This window comes from Schistocerca gregaria, chromosome 4, assembly GCF_023897955.1.
Source record: "Schistocerca gregaria isolate iqSchGreg1 chromosome 4, iqSchGreg1.2, whole genome shotgun sequence".
NCBI classification, from domain to species: Eukaryota; Metazoa; Arthropoda; class Insecta; order Orthoptera; family Acrididae; genus Schistocerca; species Schistocerca gregaria.
In genome coordinates, this window is record NC_064923.1 from 351085989 (window position 1) to 351101387 (window position 15399).

General features: G+C 41.9%; 1 protein-coding gene across 1 annotated transcript in view; it reads right to left on the minus strand.

Annotated features, from left to right (window-relative positions):
* The window catches only part of LOC126267531 (methyl farnesoate epoxidase-like), a 188890-nt gene that overhangs the window by 31723 nt on the left and 141768 nt on the right, over positions 1-15399 (minus strand). Inside the window, exon 6 of the mRNA XM_049972832.1 lies at positions 2155-2335. Coding sequence (XP_049828789.1) covers positions 2155-2335 — 181 coding nt within the window. The remainder of the gene's footprint in view (positions 1-2154; positions 2336-15399) is intronic.

Genomic DNA, 15399 nt, shown 5'->3' on the forward strand with positions numbered 1-15399 from the left:
ACACATCGCAAATTGGGTTGGACATCATTGCCTCATTCATCTTACAGTCCAGTCCTGGCATCCTCAGACTGTGCGCCGCTTAAGGATTCTCTACAGGGAACACAACCTAAAGATAACGAGAGTGTCAGCCATGCAGTGAAAAAATGGCTATGCCTATAGGACAAGAGCTTTTACCAGCAGGGAATACATGCTCTTCCAAAACGTTGGCGTATGGCCATAGAACATCATGGAGACTGTATTGAAGATTACGACATGGACAAGATGTGTTGATGTATATTGTTACCAAATTTTGATTCTTAGCCAATAAATATGTTCTGAGAAAAAATGTGGGGCATTACCTATTGAACAATATTAGCAGTAAAACTCGTCTACTACTTACAGTGTCTCACTTTCTAATCATATTCCCCCAGCATCAATTCGACTAGCCTCCAGTAACCTTCTTCTACTTTTGTTGATATTCAGCTTGTAATCTCTTTTCAAGACACTGTCCATTGCGTTCAACTGGTCTTCCAAGTCCTCTGCTGTCTCTGGCAGAAGTTCAGTGTTGTATCGTCTCCCTGAATTTTAATTCTCTCTACAATTTTCTTTCTGGTTTCTTTACCACTTACTGGCTGGTTCAAATGGCTCTGAGCACTATGGGACTTAACATCTGAGGTCATCAGTCCTCTAGAACTTAAAACTACTTAAACCTAACTAACCTAAGGACATCACACACACACATGCCCTAGGCAGGATTCGAACCTGCGACCGTAGCGGTCTCGCGGTTCCAGACTGTAGCGCCTAGAACCGCACGGCCACCCCGACCAGCCTACTACTTAGTAAATGTATTGGATGACACTGGTGATAGGCTATGACTCTAACTCACTTTCCTCTCGACTACTTCCTGCCATTCATGTCCTTCGATTTTTACAGGTGCAATCTGATTTCTGTACAAGTTCTAAATAATCTTTCGCTGCATGTATTTTATGTCTACCGCATTCCAGAGTATATTCCGGTTTTCAGTGGGAAAAGCTTCCTGTGAATCTATAAATTCTATGGACGTAGGTTTACTTTTCTTCACTCTACGTTCCAAGATGCACTTTCTGATCAAAAGTAACCGGTCACCCTTATATAATACGGAATTGAGCGTTAGACGTTAAGAGATACGGACGCGCCAGTAAAAAAGGATGAAGGGCGTATTATTTTGCATTAGAGAAGCGGTAACGACGGAACGTGTAAGTAAGGCGAGCTCAGTGACTTCAAATCTGGACTAGTCGCTGAATGTCATCTTAGTAACAAATCCATCACCGATATTTCAACCCTTCTAAAGCAGCCCAAGTGAACTGTTTGTGACGTGAGTGTCAAGTTGAAACGCGAATGAACAACGACAGCTGAACCATGGCGAGGTAGACCCCATGTACTGACGAACAGGGAGCCCGAGCACTGCAGAATTCAGGAAATATGCAGTCACTTCTTCACGATGCTGACTTTTTAAAGCTAGTGTACGTCTTGTGTATGGATCATTCTTTTATGGTACACTGCTAAGCTTTTATTAAAAATATTTCCTCGTCGGATAAATATTTTAATTACATGTAAGGATGCAAAAAAAGAAACGAATGTCAAAGTTCTCATAGTCAGCAGTTTTAGTGATCCTCAAGTTAGGAAGATGAAGGATTACGAAACAGTGAAAAGATGACAATCCAACTAAGAATTATAATAATTTCATATTCAGAAGAAGGTCAACAGAGGAATCGTGACAATGTAACATATGCAAGAGGGTTCATGGAGATTAGCAGATTATAAAGAAATAAAATGCGGGAACCATACTGATAGCAGATAATAGGAAATTTAGATGATATGCAAAAATGAAATTTTCAAACTGATAACTGCACAGATGAATCAAAATATACAACAAAGAAACTATAAAAGTTCAGGTGACTGAAAAACAAAACGAGCTTCTAAGATTAATTTTGTATACAGTCACTGCTAGTTATCTAGATGTACAGTCAAAGTAAAATATATATTTATAGTAGTGTATGTTAAACTGTTAAGTAAGTCAGTTCTAGAAATAAGATTAATTGGTTAGATATGTAACAAAATTACAAATAATTTCTGGCTGTGAAGCCTTAATGATGTTCTCTCATACGTTCATCACTGTAAGGTTGATCTAAGTACCTGTCTTTGTCCTCTAGTGTTGGGAGCCTGTGGGTGCCAATTGCTTCTTTTATCTCTTTGTGCACTCGTTCCTGGACGTCAGGATGTCGTAACATCATAAGGAAAGCAAATCGGAGCGAGTTGCCTGTCGTTTCCGAGCCAGCAACAAACATGTCGTAGCACAGCATAAGAAGCTGGTTATCTGGGAAACAAAGAACAACACAACAAACAGTCAGCGAAGAGCTCATCTAACTAAAGTAACAAAAATAACTGTTCTGTAAAATGAATACAGCCAGGTCGAACGTCCGCCTCTTTGCACAAACGTGAAATCAAAATCTGCTTGGGTTGCATTGTAACATGCTTTGATCCATACTGGCGCACTACCCACACTCGACTCTTTGCTGCTCAAGCATATTTCGGTTTTCGACGGTGGCCGTTCTTATGATGAATGCTGTGACGACCTGCTACAAGTTTCAGCTAGTTCTCCAGACGCAAAGCAAGTCTCGAGCAATAGCTGACAAGGATCAATGACGTTCGGTTCACAGCATACACTCAAGAGTTTAGCTGTCACTGTCACTCGATCCCTTAGGCCAATCAAAGAGATGATGTATCTACTTCACAACAACATGGACCTGGGCAGTTGTAAATCCTACGACATCTCTGACGACATGCTCAACCTTGTCTGAGCCTCTAATGATGCCACATTCGATCGCAGCCATTTTGCACATGTTACATTTTGAGACAGAAAAGCATTGTATGATATGGGCTCATTAAGTCTTCATCCGATTTCGCTCCAAGCACGTTCATGAATGAGACTCCTGGAAACATAAAATGTATGACGACCTGGAAGTCGAACCAGGTACCTCTGCCTTTCGCAGGCAAGCTCTGTGTCTACTGAGCTGTCCAGGCATGGCCCACGGCTCCTCCCTCGTAGCTTGGCTGTCCCCAATTACTTTCCCCTACCTTCTGAATTTCATATACGTTCTCCTGTGCACCTATCAAGATTAACGTTTCTGGAAGAAAAGACTTTTGAAGAAATGGATTAGCCCAGTTTAGAGATTGTTTCCAGAGGAATTGAGCTCAGTCGGTAGAGTACGTTCCCGTGAATAGCATAGGTTCTAGGTTCCATTCCCGGTCCGTCACACAGTTTTAATTTGCCAGTAACTCTTAAATCAGTGCACATTTCACTGCAGAGTGAAAATTCATTCTGGAAACGTTCAAGGATGTTTCTGAGGTTTTTGCGCGTTGATTTCAGTAAACTCGCGCTGAGGTCGACAGTTGGCGAATATGAATGTAGAGGTTTTATCTGAAGAGCAGATCACGCATGTAAATGGCACTCCCTGTGTGATGAGATTGCAATATTGTGCAATAGCCATGGGGCGCTTCCACAGGTAAGTCTTTTGTCTAATGCCAAAGGGCCGCTGATGCCTTGGGGAGTGTAAACACTGAGTAGACAAAGTCACAGAAAGTCTGTGATAAAATGTACTTTGATAAGATGCTTAATTCACAATTATTGGGAACAGCGATGTGCCACAGGGCAGCACTCGCAAGTTGCTGGAAAGAGGAGTTCGGAGAGTTTGGGTTGGAATCTTCCAAAAATCGACGCCAAACCTTCCAGAACAAAATAGTTAGTAGGTTCAGAGAGGCGAAATAAAGTATGTGCTCTCAGATTGGCCCAAACGACAATTTTGGCGGGCTCACACCGAGAAGGAGCAGGATAGAGAAGTATTAGATACTTCCTCGCTGGAATCCAGCTGACTAGTGGGATAAGGATATCATGTAGAACAAAGTGGGGATTACATCAAAGTGTTAGAAGTAGTCACACTCAAGCTACAGTAGTCTAATACAAACAGTACCGCAAGGTGCCTGCAAATGTCATTCGGAAGGCAAGGAGCATGTGATACACAAGTAGAATAGATAATTCACAGGATAAAATTAAAACCATATGATCAGTTGTGAAGGAAGTGTCTGGTCAGCAGCACAAAGTCGACGATATAAAGTCAGTTTCTATAAAAATATTTCTGTTACTGATAAATCAGATATATGTACAGTTTTTAACAATCATTTTCTGAGCTTGCTTGTGAATTAAATAAAAATTTAGTTTCTACTGGGAATCATATATCTGTCTTGGAAAATGCCTTTCCGAGATTTATGTCTGAAATACTCCACTGTAATACCGGCAAGGGGAAGATTGATTCAATAATTAAAGCACTGAAGCCTAAGGACTCTCATGGATATGATGGAGTGCCGAGCAGAATACTAAAGTACTGTGCTGCACAAGTTAGCCCTGTTTTTAGCATATTTGTAATTTTTCCTTTAGGAATGGTCAGCTTCCTGAACGGTTGAAGTACTCAGTAGTAAAGCCACTTTATAGAAAGGGATAACATAAACAATTTAGACCTATTTCTATGCCATCAGTGTTTGCTAAAGTTATTGAAAAGGTCGTGTATGTAAGGATAAATGATTATTTTACATCACACGATTTGCTATCAGAAGTACAGTTTGGCTTTAGAAATAGTTTAACAACTGAAAATGCTTTATTCGCTTTTCTCTGTGAGGTACTGGCTGGGTTAAACAAAAGGTTTCGAACAGTAGGCATATTTTTTGATTTAACTAAGGTGTTCAATTGTGTTGTTCACAAAATATTGCTCCAGAAGTTGGACCATTACCGAATACAGGGAGTAGCTCACAATTGGTTCACCTCTTACTTTAGCAACAGAGAGCAAAAGGTCATTATTCACAGTGTTTAGAGTGGCTGTGATGTGGGTTCTGAGTGGGGTATGGTCAAATGGGGAGGGGGGTGGGGGTGCCCCAGGGATCAGTGTTGGGGCCACTCCTGTTCCTTATTTATATAAATGATATGCCCTCTAGTATTACAGTTAACTATAAAATATTTCTGTTTGCTGATGACACTAGCTTGGTAGTCAATGATGTTGTGTGTAACATTTGCTCAGTTTCAAGTAGTGCAGTTCCTGACCTGAGTTCATGGCTTGTAGAAAATAAACTAACGCTAACTCACAGTGAGACTCAGTTTTTACAGTGTCTAACACACAATTCAACAAAATCAGACGTTTTAATTTTTCAGAATGGGCATACGATTATAGAAACTGATCAGTTCAAATTTCTAGGCGTTCGGATAAATAGTAAACTGTCAAAGACTTAATGCCACCATTTTTACTATTCGAACGGTATCTGAAGTAAGTGATTGTTTGACACGAAAAGTAGCCTACTTCGATTATTTTCATTCGCTTATGTTGTATGGTATTATATTTTGGGGTAACTCTTCCCATTCTAAAAGGATATTTTTTGCTCAGAAATGGGCGGTTCAGGTAATAAGTGGTGTAAATCTGCGAACCTCTTGTCGACCTCTTTTCACGAGTCTGGGTATTTTGATATTCGCCTCTCAATGTATATAGTCCTCTCTGTCATTTCTTGTTTACAATATCATCTTATTCCCAAGAATAAGCAGCTTTCATTCAGTTAAAACTCGGCAGAAATCAAACCTGCACTTGGGTCGGACTTCTTTAACTCTTGTGCAGAAAGGTGTGCAGTATACTGCTGCATCCATATTCATTAAGCTACCTCAAGAATCCAAAAATCTTAGCAGTAACCCATGCGCTTTCAGATCTAAACTGAAGAGTTTCCTCATGGGTCACTCCTTCAATTCTGTGCCGGAGTTCATTGAAAAATAAAGCTGATTCATATTGTTTTGTTGATTGCATTTATTTAAACTTATGGCTTGACTTTTTATCTGTTATTATTTTTACATCGTAATTTCATGTATTGACACGTTCCATGACCTTGGAGATTTGCTCCTCAGTTTGGTCCTACAGAACTTGACATGTAAATAAAATAAATAAAATAACTGGATGGGACATTCATTGAGACAGGTGTGCTTGCTAGCAGATGCTGCACAAGGACTAGTTACTGAGAGGAGACTGAGAGAAGGGAGGAGATACAAGATCACAGATGACATAAAAAGCAACTGAAATTTTGTACAACTGAAGGGAACACTAACTGACATTTTATTTTGTTATTAGTTTTATCAATTTCTAGGCCTTATCAGTGTCCTTGCTCCGATAAAATTAATTATTTTCCCTTGAGATTCATTAGGTTAAAGTAGAGTTTTTTTTAGCAATTTCTACCTTTTATTCACATGTGCCTTCAGTTTTTTACATTGCAGTTCCAGCTGCTGTTGCCTTAATCTTTCCTTAGCTGGAATATCAGTTAAGATGGCAATGCAAAATTGTGTATGAATGTGCTGTAATAGAACTGCATGAATGTGTCTTATCACTATGTCTGAAATAGTTTTGAAGTTACAGTAGTAATTTTCAGATTTTCAAATTATATAAATGTAACTTTAAAGTTGAATAATTTCCTGTAAACAAAGATGTATTTATCTATTTTCAGTTTTGATCATATGCTCCCTAGGAGATTCATTAGTTCATTCACAAAATTTACTCACCTGCACTGAATCACTAATATATTCTTCACGCTAAGACGTTCATTCACTTGGTGCAGAGAAGTTTCTGAGAACCCTCAGTAGATGGCACAACTAATCTCCCATTGTCAGGAGTGCTCTAGCAAGAAAGGTTCCCGAGAAAAGTGCTCTGTGAAAATGTGCTCCGTGCATAAACGTGTGCCAGTATCCCCTACCTCAACAGATTTGTAAAGTTTCTTTCTCGATGGATTGAGGCAACTGCCAAGGTTAGATATAAGTGATATGTCAGTGTATTCACGAGATGGCTCCAGGCAGTGACTAATATTTTGACTGGTCTGTTAATTTTCAAAGCAGTAAGAAAGAGATCAACTATCGAAAATCAATGTAAATATTGTAGTTATTCCGAAGTGAAGGCCTAAAAATAAGTTATATACCGAACAAAATCTTTTTACACATAATGTCAAGGTTGGTAATGTAAACGACTACTGTTTTACACAGTACAATATTTTATAATTTAATTGACAGACATTTAGAAACAATTTCTATGGGTATGTTAATTCGTGTCTGTCCTGTGTGAGTGTGCAATTTTCATCACTCTGTGCTTATAATGTTTCATACACTGAACAGCAGAGGAGTGATTCTGGAGAAGAAATTAAGACACAAGGAAAGTGACGAGTTAAAACACAATACGCTGGCCAACATAACCAAAAGACTGTCATGTTAGTTTGCTCCATGCATGCTCAGATATTAATCATACCTCTATCCTTACACCTTTGGCTGTGTTTAAGCCAACACCATTCATCCTAAGACACACATGCAGAGAACATGCTCCATACGCGGCGCCTGGCGAGTATAGTGCATGCAGAATACTTTGTCCATTGCATGTGCAGACAGCAGGGCAAATGTGGGGAGAGTAACAGTAGTGGGGGCTGCAGGCAGGCGCTGTAGGGGAAATGCCGAGCGTTGGAGTGGAAGTGCCATGATAAACTGAAGCCTACACTCACATTGTTTTGTAAATATTAAGTGGGGCCTCTTCTCGCCCACACCTGTTTGGTGACCATTCAAAAAGAATTGTCACCTCTTCTTTTGGTAGTATCTAAAAAGAATTCCTCTGAAAATGCAGTGATTCATTCACGCCTGGTTTGTTAGCCATTTGTAACTTTCAGAGAAGTGTCACAAGAGGGAAATTTTGAGTAAAACCTATACATTTCTCTTGTTGTCATGTTAAAATTTGTTTCTTTCTCCAAAACTCAGCAGAGTTTATGCAGCCTCACCTTGCTGACATGTTGTGCAGATGCAATTGCGAGAGAATTCTGAAACAGTGGTTTATGAAGTTTGTTATGTGAAGGACTGAGGAAAAGTATGGTCAGCAGCTTATGAAGAAGCACATCCTCAGAATAAATTAAATGTGTAATGACTATAACTCAGAGCATTTCTCATTTCAGCAGCTATCGATGGCCCTTAAAATTGCATTCTTTTATTGGAAAAGTCTGTAGTTAGTGGAATAACATGGTAGATAATAAAGGTTTGCTTAATAACCATATGGCAAAGTACTCTCCTGTTAGTGAGCTATCATTTGTCAAAATCTCATTTCGATATCTCAAGCTGTTTGTGAAATATGAGGAACGTTGTGGACGATTCACTCTGTCTTTATCGCTAGCACGGTGCGATCGCAAATGAGTGCACTACGCCAGATCAATTTTCTCGAGATTGGTGATACATAGAGACCTCCGTCCAAGTCTAAAGAAAAATTTAAAATGTTAGCTAAACTTCACATGCAAAAACAAATTATGTAATTTGCACCAAACGCAAAATCATAATGACCCCTATTTTTTAATCGCAAACTTTTTCGAATTTCGCGCAGTGTGTTACTTCCACTTGAATATCACAATGACTATGACCATTAACGAATTGATGGGCACATCATAATAAACGTGACATATAAAGCTACCAGTAAAGCGAAAATGTTTTTTTTTTTTTTTTTTACTGAATACTTTCTGTAAAATCGTTTGAGAAAGAGTGCAGGTCGTGCGTGTCGATTCATCATCGCTCCTCGGCCGAAAGGTGGCAAATGCTTAATCAGCCTCCCCTTTTGAAGAAACGAATGAACTCACCCAGAGCTTTGGACGAAAATTGGTCTCTGTGCATTGGCCACTGTATCCTTAGCGACCTGTAAGAGCATTTTGAGGCACACCCTGTCTTACGACCGAGCGCTACTCGTATCTCTAAAGATGCCCAGTTTCCTCGTTAACGATGCTGTTACTCAGTTTTCTATGCAAGGATAAGTATTTATTTAATACCAAAAATGAGTTTATTTTTCAGTATAATCGCCTTCCTTTTATCAATAAAAAATCACTCTGTCTTCAGGCCATAAGTGGCCCATCGGGACCATCCGGCCGCCTTGTCATCCTCAAGTTGAGGATGCAGATAGGAGGGGCGTGTGGTCAGCACACCGCTCTCCCGGTCGTTATGATGGTTTTCTTTGACCAGAGCCGCTACTATTCGGTCGAGCAGCTCCTCAATTGGCATCACGAGGCTGAGTGCACCCCGAAAAATGGCAACAACGCATGGCGGCTGGATGGTCACCCATCCAAGTTCCGGCCATGCCCGACAGCGCTTAACTTCGTTGATCTCACGGGAACCGGTGTATCCACTGTGACAAGGCCGTTGCCCTTTTATCAATACATTTTTCCATTTTCTTTCGAATTATGCTGGGTTGCTGCTCCGCCATGAGAATCAGATTCATGCTTGTCGCTTGTGAGATTCTTCCACAGATTTTCTGTGCCCAGATTCGAATCGCACCGGGATCTTACGGCCGGCGCGGCAGTTCCCGGGTGCCTCTTTGGCACTGTCTACAGAACCAATGGCGCTGGACCCATCGTCTTCGCTGCCGCAGCAGCTGCACTTCCCAGCGTTCGTCCCGGTCCCCAATGTGGATCCACCGCCGTCGCCATCGTCATCACCGCCCTCTCTGTTTTTCATCAGACCGGCTCATGAAGAGGTTGGGCACCTTTCCAGGGTTTTCCGATTGACGTTCTCCTGGGAGCGCAGGACAGATGTCGGGTGGCGACCTGGGGCTCAGCGTCAGTTCCAGTTGAAACTCCCAGCTGCTCACACCACCCAACTTTCTGCCTCCCACATCTCCCCCTCCCCTGTTATCGTAAGACAGCACCCTACACAACGACGGTGCGACAGTTTGGCGGGGAGGAATGTGCAGTCGTAAAGCATCGCATGGGCATCAACTAGTTCAGAGACGCGAAACAGCATCAAGAAGATGCTGAAAATTGCACCATTGGAAAGAGCAGGCAGCTCCACAACTCCCCATCACTGGTCAGCCCAATTCGGTTACAGACTTGAGAGCTTTAATACTGAGCCTGTGTTCTATGAGCAGTAATAGTGAAAAGTACATGCATGTAAGAGGCACAGGAAGCAATTTATGTTTATTTTCTTTTTAGGGATAATATGATCAGTTAATCTTAAAGTGTTATGTACAGATCATTTTGGATTCCTGACACCGGCAATTGCAACTTGTCTCCTTCCTCGTTTGTGTCTGTTCTGGCTCTCACAGTAGATGACACAACATTTGATGCCATAGTTTTCAGAGCCCATGCTGCCTTCGCTCTTCGATGCTCCATCACAGCGCGTCACTAATATTTATCTCTTTCCTTTCAGAGGCGCAATGCTACTAATTGTGTTCGCAATTTGTGTACAATTACTTTGTTGTGACCCTCTTCTCATTAAAATGGCCTCTAACCCACCTCCTACAGCACCTGCGCCAACGCCTCCGGTTGCTGCTGGCTCTGATCTAATGCAACTGATTCAGTTTCAGATCCACCAAATGTCGTGGTTGATCACGGCAGTCTATCAGCTCATTAATGCTCAAACCGCTGCTGCACCAGCTCCTCAACAACAGCCAGCCATGTCCTCTGAAACTTTCTTTTTTTTTATCAATAGCCGGTACAGGAGTTTACAACGTGCTGACATGAAGAAAATTTCCAACCGATTTCTCATACACAAACAGCAGTTGACCGGCGTTGCCTGGTGAAACGTTGTTGTGATGCCTCGTGTAAGGAGGAGAAATGCGTACCATCACGTTTCCGACTTTGAGAAAGGTCGGATTGTAGCGTATCGCGATTGCGGTTTTTCGTATCGCGACATTGCTGCTCGCGTTGGTCGAAATCCAATAACTGTTAGCAGAATATGGAATCGGTGGGTTCAGGAGGGTAATACGGAACGTCGTGCTGGATCACAACGGCCTGGTATCACTAGCAGTCGAGATGACAGGCATCTTATCCGTATGGCTGTAACGGATCGTGCAGCCACGTCTCGATCCCTGAGTCAACAGATGGGGACGTTTGAAAGACAACAACCATCTGCACGAACAGTTCGACGACGTTTTCAGCAGCATGCACTATCATACCATGGCTGCGGTTACCCTTGACGCTGCATCACAGAAAGGAGAGCCTGCCATGGTGTACTCAACGACAAACCTGGGTGCACGAATGGCAAAACGTCATTTTTTCGGATGAATCCAGGTTCTATTTACAGCATCATGATGGTCGCATCCGTGTTTGTCGACATCGCGGTGAACACACATTGGAAGCGTGTATTCGTCATCGCCATACTGGCGTATCACCCGGCGTGATGGTATGGGGTGCCATTTGTTACACGTCTCGGTCACCTCTTGTTCGCATTGACGGCACTTTGAACAGTGGACGTTACGTTTCAGATGTGTTACGACCAGTGGCTCTACCCTTCATTCGATCACTGTGAAACCCTACATTTCAGCAGGATAATACACGGCCGATGTTGCAGGTCCTGTACGGACCTTTCTGGATACACAAAATGTTCGACTGCTGCCCTGGCTAGCACATTCTACATATCTCTCACCAACTGAAAACGTCTGGTCAATGGTGGCCGAGCAACTGGCTCGTCACAATATGCCAGTCACTAGTCTTCATGAACTGTGGTATTTCGTTGAAGCTGCATGGGCAGCTGTACCTTCACACGCCAAGCAATCTCTCTTTGACTCAACGCCCAGTCTCAAATTAGAACAATGACATTTACTATTTTGCGTTGGTGAGACTGTGAAAATACTTTTAGTTAAATTTATTTGATTTGTTTTGTCTTCGTATTCGGGGCAATATATTTTCTGTTTCTGCGTTTAACCCAACAGACAGTTGCACTCAATTAACTGAGGAATTTCCTGATTTATTTTCTTAAGGATTTGGCAGAGCAAATAATTTTGTGGCGACGGTACAATGAAGCATAATGTGCAACCTAATATTTTTCGGGCGCCTCCCGAGCTGCGAGCTCAGTTGCAAGTGAACTTAAACAATGGCAAGTCAATGGGCTTCTCCCTTAGTCATCTTTCCAAAGTCTTCTGAAAGACTTCATCTTTGTGTTGACTTAGGATCCACTGTGAACTCACAAACAATATCTGATAGTTGTCCAATGCCCACGCCCTGAGGAATTAATGGACAGGCTTCGTACAGGCTGCTACTTTTCAATAACTGACTTAAGCGATGCGTATTTGCAAATCATGTTAGATGAGGAATCCCAGAAAGTGTTTGTGGTCAAAACGCATTTAGCGTTCTTCAGATTTTTGAATTTACTCTTTGGCAGTGCTAGCGTGCCTACCATATTCCAGCGCTACTTAGAACAGCTTTCTGAAAATATCCATTTTGATCAAATTACTTGGACAATGTTATGGTGTCAGGACGTGCACCAACACATCAGTAGCTTCATACGCTTTTCCATGTACTTTCAGCTGCAGGCTTAAAGTGTCGCCTGGACAAATATTCCTTTTTTCTGACTGCAATTCAGTATTTAGGCCATGTTCTTGGTAGCCAGTGTTCATCGACTTCACTCACATTTGCTCGCCATCTGGACATCCCTGCCCTGCGGAATGTGACAGAATTGCAGTCAGTTCTCGAGAAGATGACATATTATATCTGGTTTATATCCAACGCAGCCCAGATGCGGCTATGTTGCATCGTTTGCACCGGAAGAATGTGCCTTTTGTTTGGACCAAAGATGCATTCCAGAAACTTAAAAATGCCTTGTTGAATGACAGATGCGTTGTTCATTTCGATCCCGCTAAGCCTGTCGTTTTGGCAGTGGACGCTTCTGTGTACGGAATTGGTTCACTGGACAGGCCAATTTGCTTTCGCTTCGATGTTGTTGAACAAAACACAATGTAACTATGCTCAAAAGGAGAAGAAAGCGTTCGCTGTTATCTGTGTTGTGCCAAAGTTTCATGGTTATCTAATTGGTCGGAAGATTTTCCTTGTGACGGACCATAAGCCATTTCAGTCTTTGTTTTATCCATCGAAACTTGTTCCGTCACACAGCTCAGAAGATGCAACGTTGGGCTTTGTTATAGTCACGGTATCAGTACGAAATACTGTACCGGTCCACGTCGAAGCATGCAAATGCTGACATCTTTTCCTGCCTTCCTGTTAGTCCTGATTCTGAATTCGATGCTACTGCCGCATCTTCAAAAAAATGGTTCAAATGGCTCTGAGCACTATGGGACTTAACAGTTGTGGTCATCAGTCCCCTAGAACTTAGAACTACTTAAACCTAACTAATCTAAGGACATCACACACATCCATGCCCGAGGCAGGATTCGAACCTGCGACCGTAGCAGTCGCACGGTTCCGGACTGCGCGCCTAGAACCGCGAGACCACTGCCGCCGGCTGCCGCATCTTGTTGTCAGGTAGACGGGCAGGACACTGAACTGTTAGCGACTTTTCCACTGCACTATAGGAATTCCATTGGATCTACTGACGGCCTTGGGAGAGCCAGTCCTGACAAAACTCTACCATCTGGTGAGCAAGATGTATGAGACAGGCGAAACACCCTCAGACTTCAAGAAGAATATAATAATTTCAATCACAAAGAAGCAGGTGTAGACAGATGCGAAAATTACCGAACTATCAGTTTGATATGTCACAGCAGCAAAATACTAACGCGAATTTTTTACAAACGAATGGAAAAACTGGTAGAAGCCGTTCTCAGGGAAGATCAGTTTGGATTCCGTAGAAATGTTGGAATACGTGATGCAATACTGACCCTACGACTTATTTTAGAAAAAGGATTAAGGAAAGGCAAACTTACGTTTCTAGCCTTTGTAGACTTAGAAAAAGCTTTTGGCAATGTCGACTGGAATACTCTCTTTCAAATTCTAAAGGTGGCGGGGGTTAAATACAGGGAGCGAAAGGCTATTTACAATTTTTACAGAAACCAGATGGCAATTATAAGAGTCGAGGCCCATGAAAGGGAAGCAGTGGTTGGGAAGGGAGTGAGACAGGGTTGTAGCCTCTCCCCGATGTTATTCAATCCGTATATTGAGCAAGCAGTAAAGGAAACAAAAGAAAAAAATTCGGAGAAGGTATTAAAATGAATGGAGAAGAAATAAACACTTTGAGGTTTGCCGATGACATCGTAATTCTGTCAGAGACATCAAAGGACTTGGAAGAGCAGTTGAACGGAATGGACAGTGTCTTGAAAGGAGGATATAAGATGAACGTCAACAAAAGCAATACGAGGATAATGGAATGCAGTTGAATTAAGTCGATTGATGCTGAGGGAATTAGATTAGGAAATGAGGTACTTAAAGTAGTAAAGGAGTATTATTATTTGTTGATCAAAATAACTAATGGTCGAAGTAGAGAGGATATAAAATATAGACTGGCAATGGCAAGGAAAGCGTTTCCGAAGAAGAGAAATTTGTTAACATCGAATATAGATTTAAGTGTCAGGAAGTCGTTTCTGAAAGTATTTGTATGGAGTGTAGCAATGTATGGAAGTGAAACATGGACGATAAATAGTTAAGACAAGAAGAGAATAGAAGCTTTCGAAATGTGGTGCTACAGAAGAATGCTGAAGATTAGATGGGTAGATCACATAACTAATGAGGAGGTATTGAATAGAATTGGAGAGAAGAGGAGTTTGTGGCAGAACTTGACAAGAAGAAGGGACCGGTTGGTAGGACATGCTCTGAGTTATCAAGGGATCACAAATTTAGCGTTGTAGGGCAGCGTGGAGGGTAAAAGTCGTAGAGGGAGACCAAGAGATGAATACACTAAGCAGATTCAGAAGGATGTAGGTTGCAGTAAGTACTGGGAGATCAAGAAGCTTGCACAAGATAGAGTAGCATGGAGAGCTGCATCAAACCAATCTCAGGACTGAAGACCACAACAACATCAACATAGGAAAATTGTTCAGGCCACAGAAGCAGACACTGACTTGAAACTTTTGTTGCGCTACATCTGGACTTCCTAGCCTCAACCAGTGAAAAACATTCAGAATTATTATGTGCTCCGATTTTTTGCTCGTGGGCACTTCCTCTCCGCCCAGCATGTTGTGATTTTATTGCAAAATGACTCTGGACAGTCGTGTGTTCTTATTCCTAAAGTGTCGTAGAGAGATGTATTGCGATTGTACCACCAAGGATATTGGGGAATTTTATACACAAAACAATTAGTGTGTCAGCAGTGTACTTGGCCAGGCATGGACGCCCACATTGAACAGCTGATGTCACAGAGTCGCGCTTGTGGTGAAACTCTGTCGGCCCCACCACAAACGTCTTCAGCTAGACCAAAATCTCAATCGCCACGATAATGAGTATGTATTGACTTTGCTGTTCCCTTATCGAACACTCGTTGGCTTATTGTTGTCGACTCTTTTAGCAAATATCCGTTTGTTGCGCCCATGAATTTGATTATGTCGTGTGGTACCGTTCAGTCTTTGTCACCATTTTTTGCTTAGAAGGTTTTCCTTAAGTGTTGGTTACAGGCAGCAGACCAAAGTTTATGGC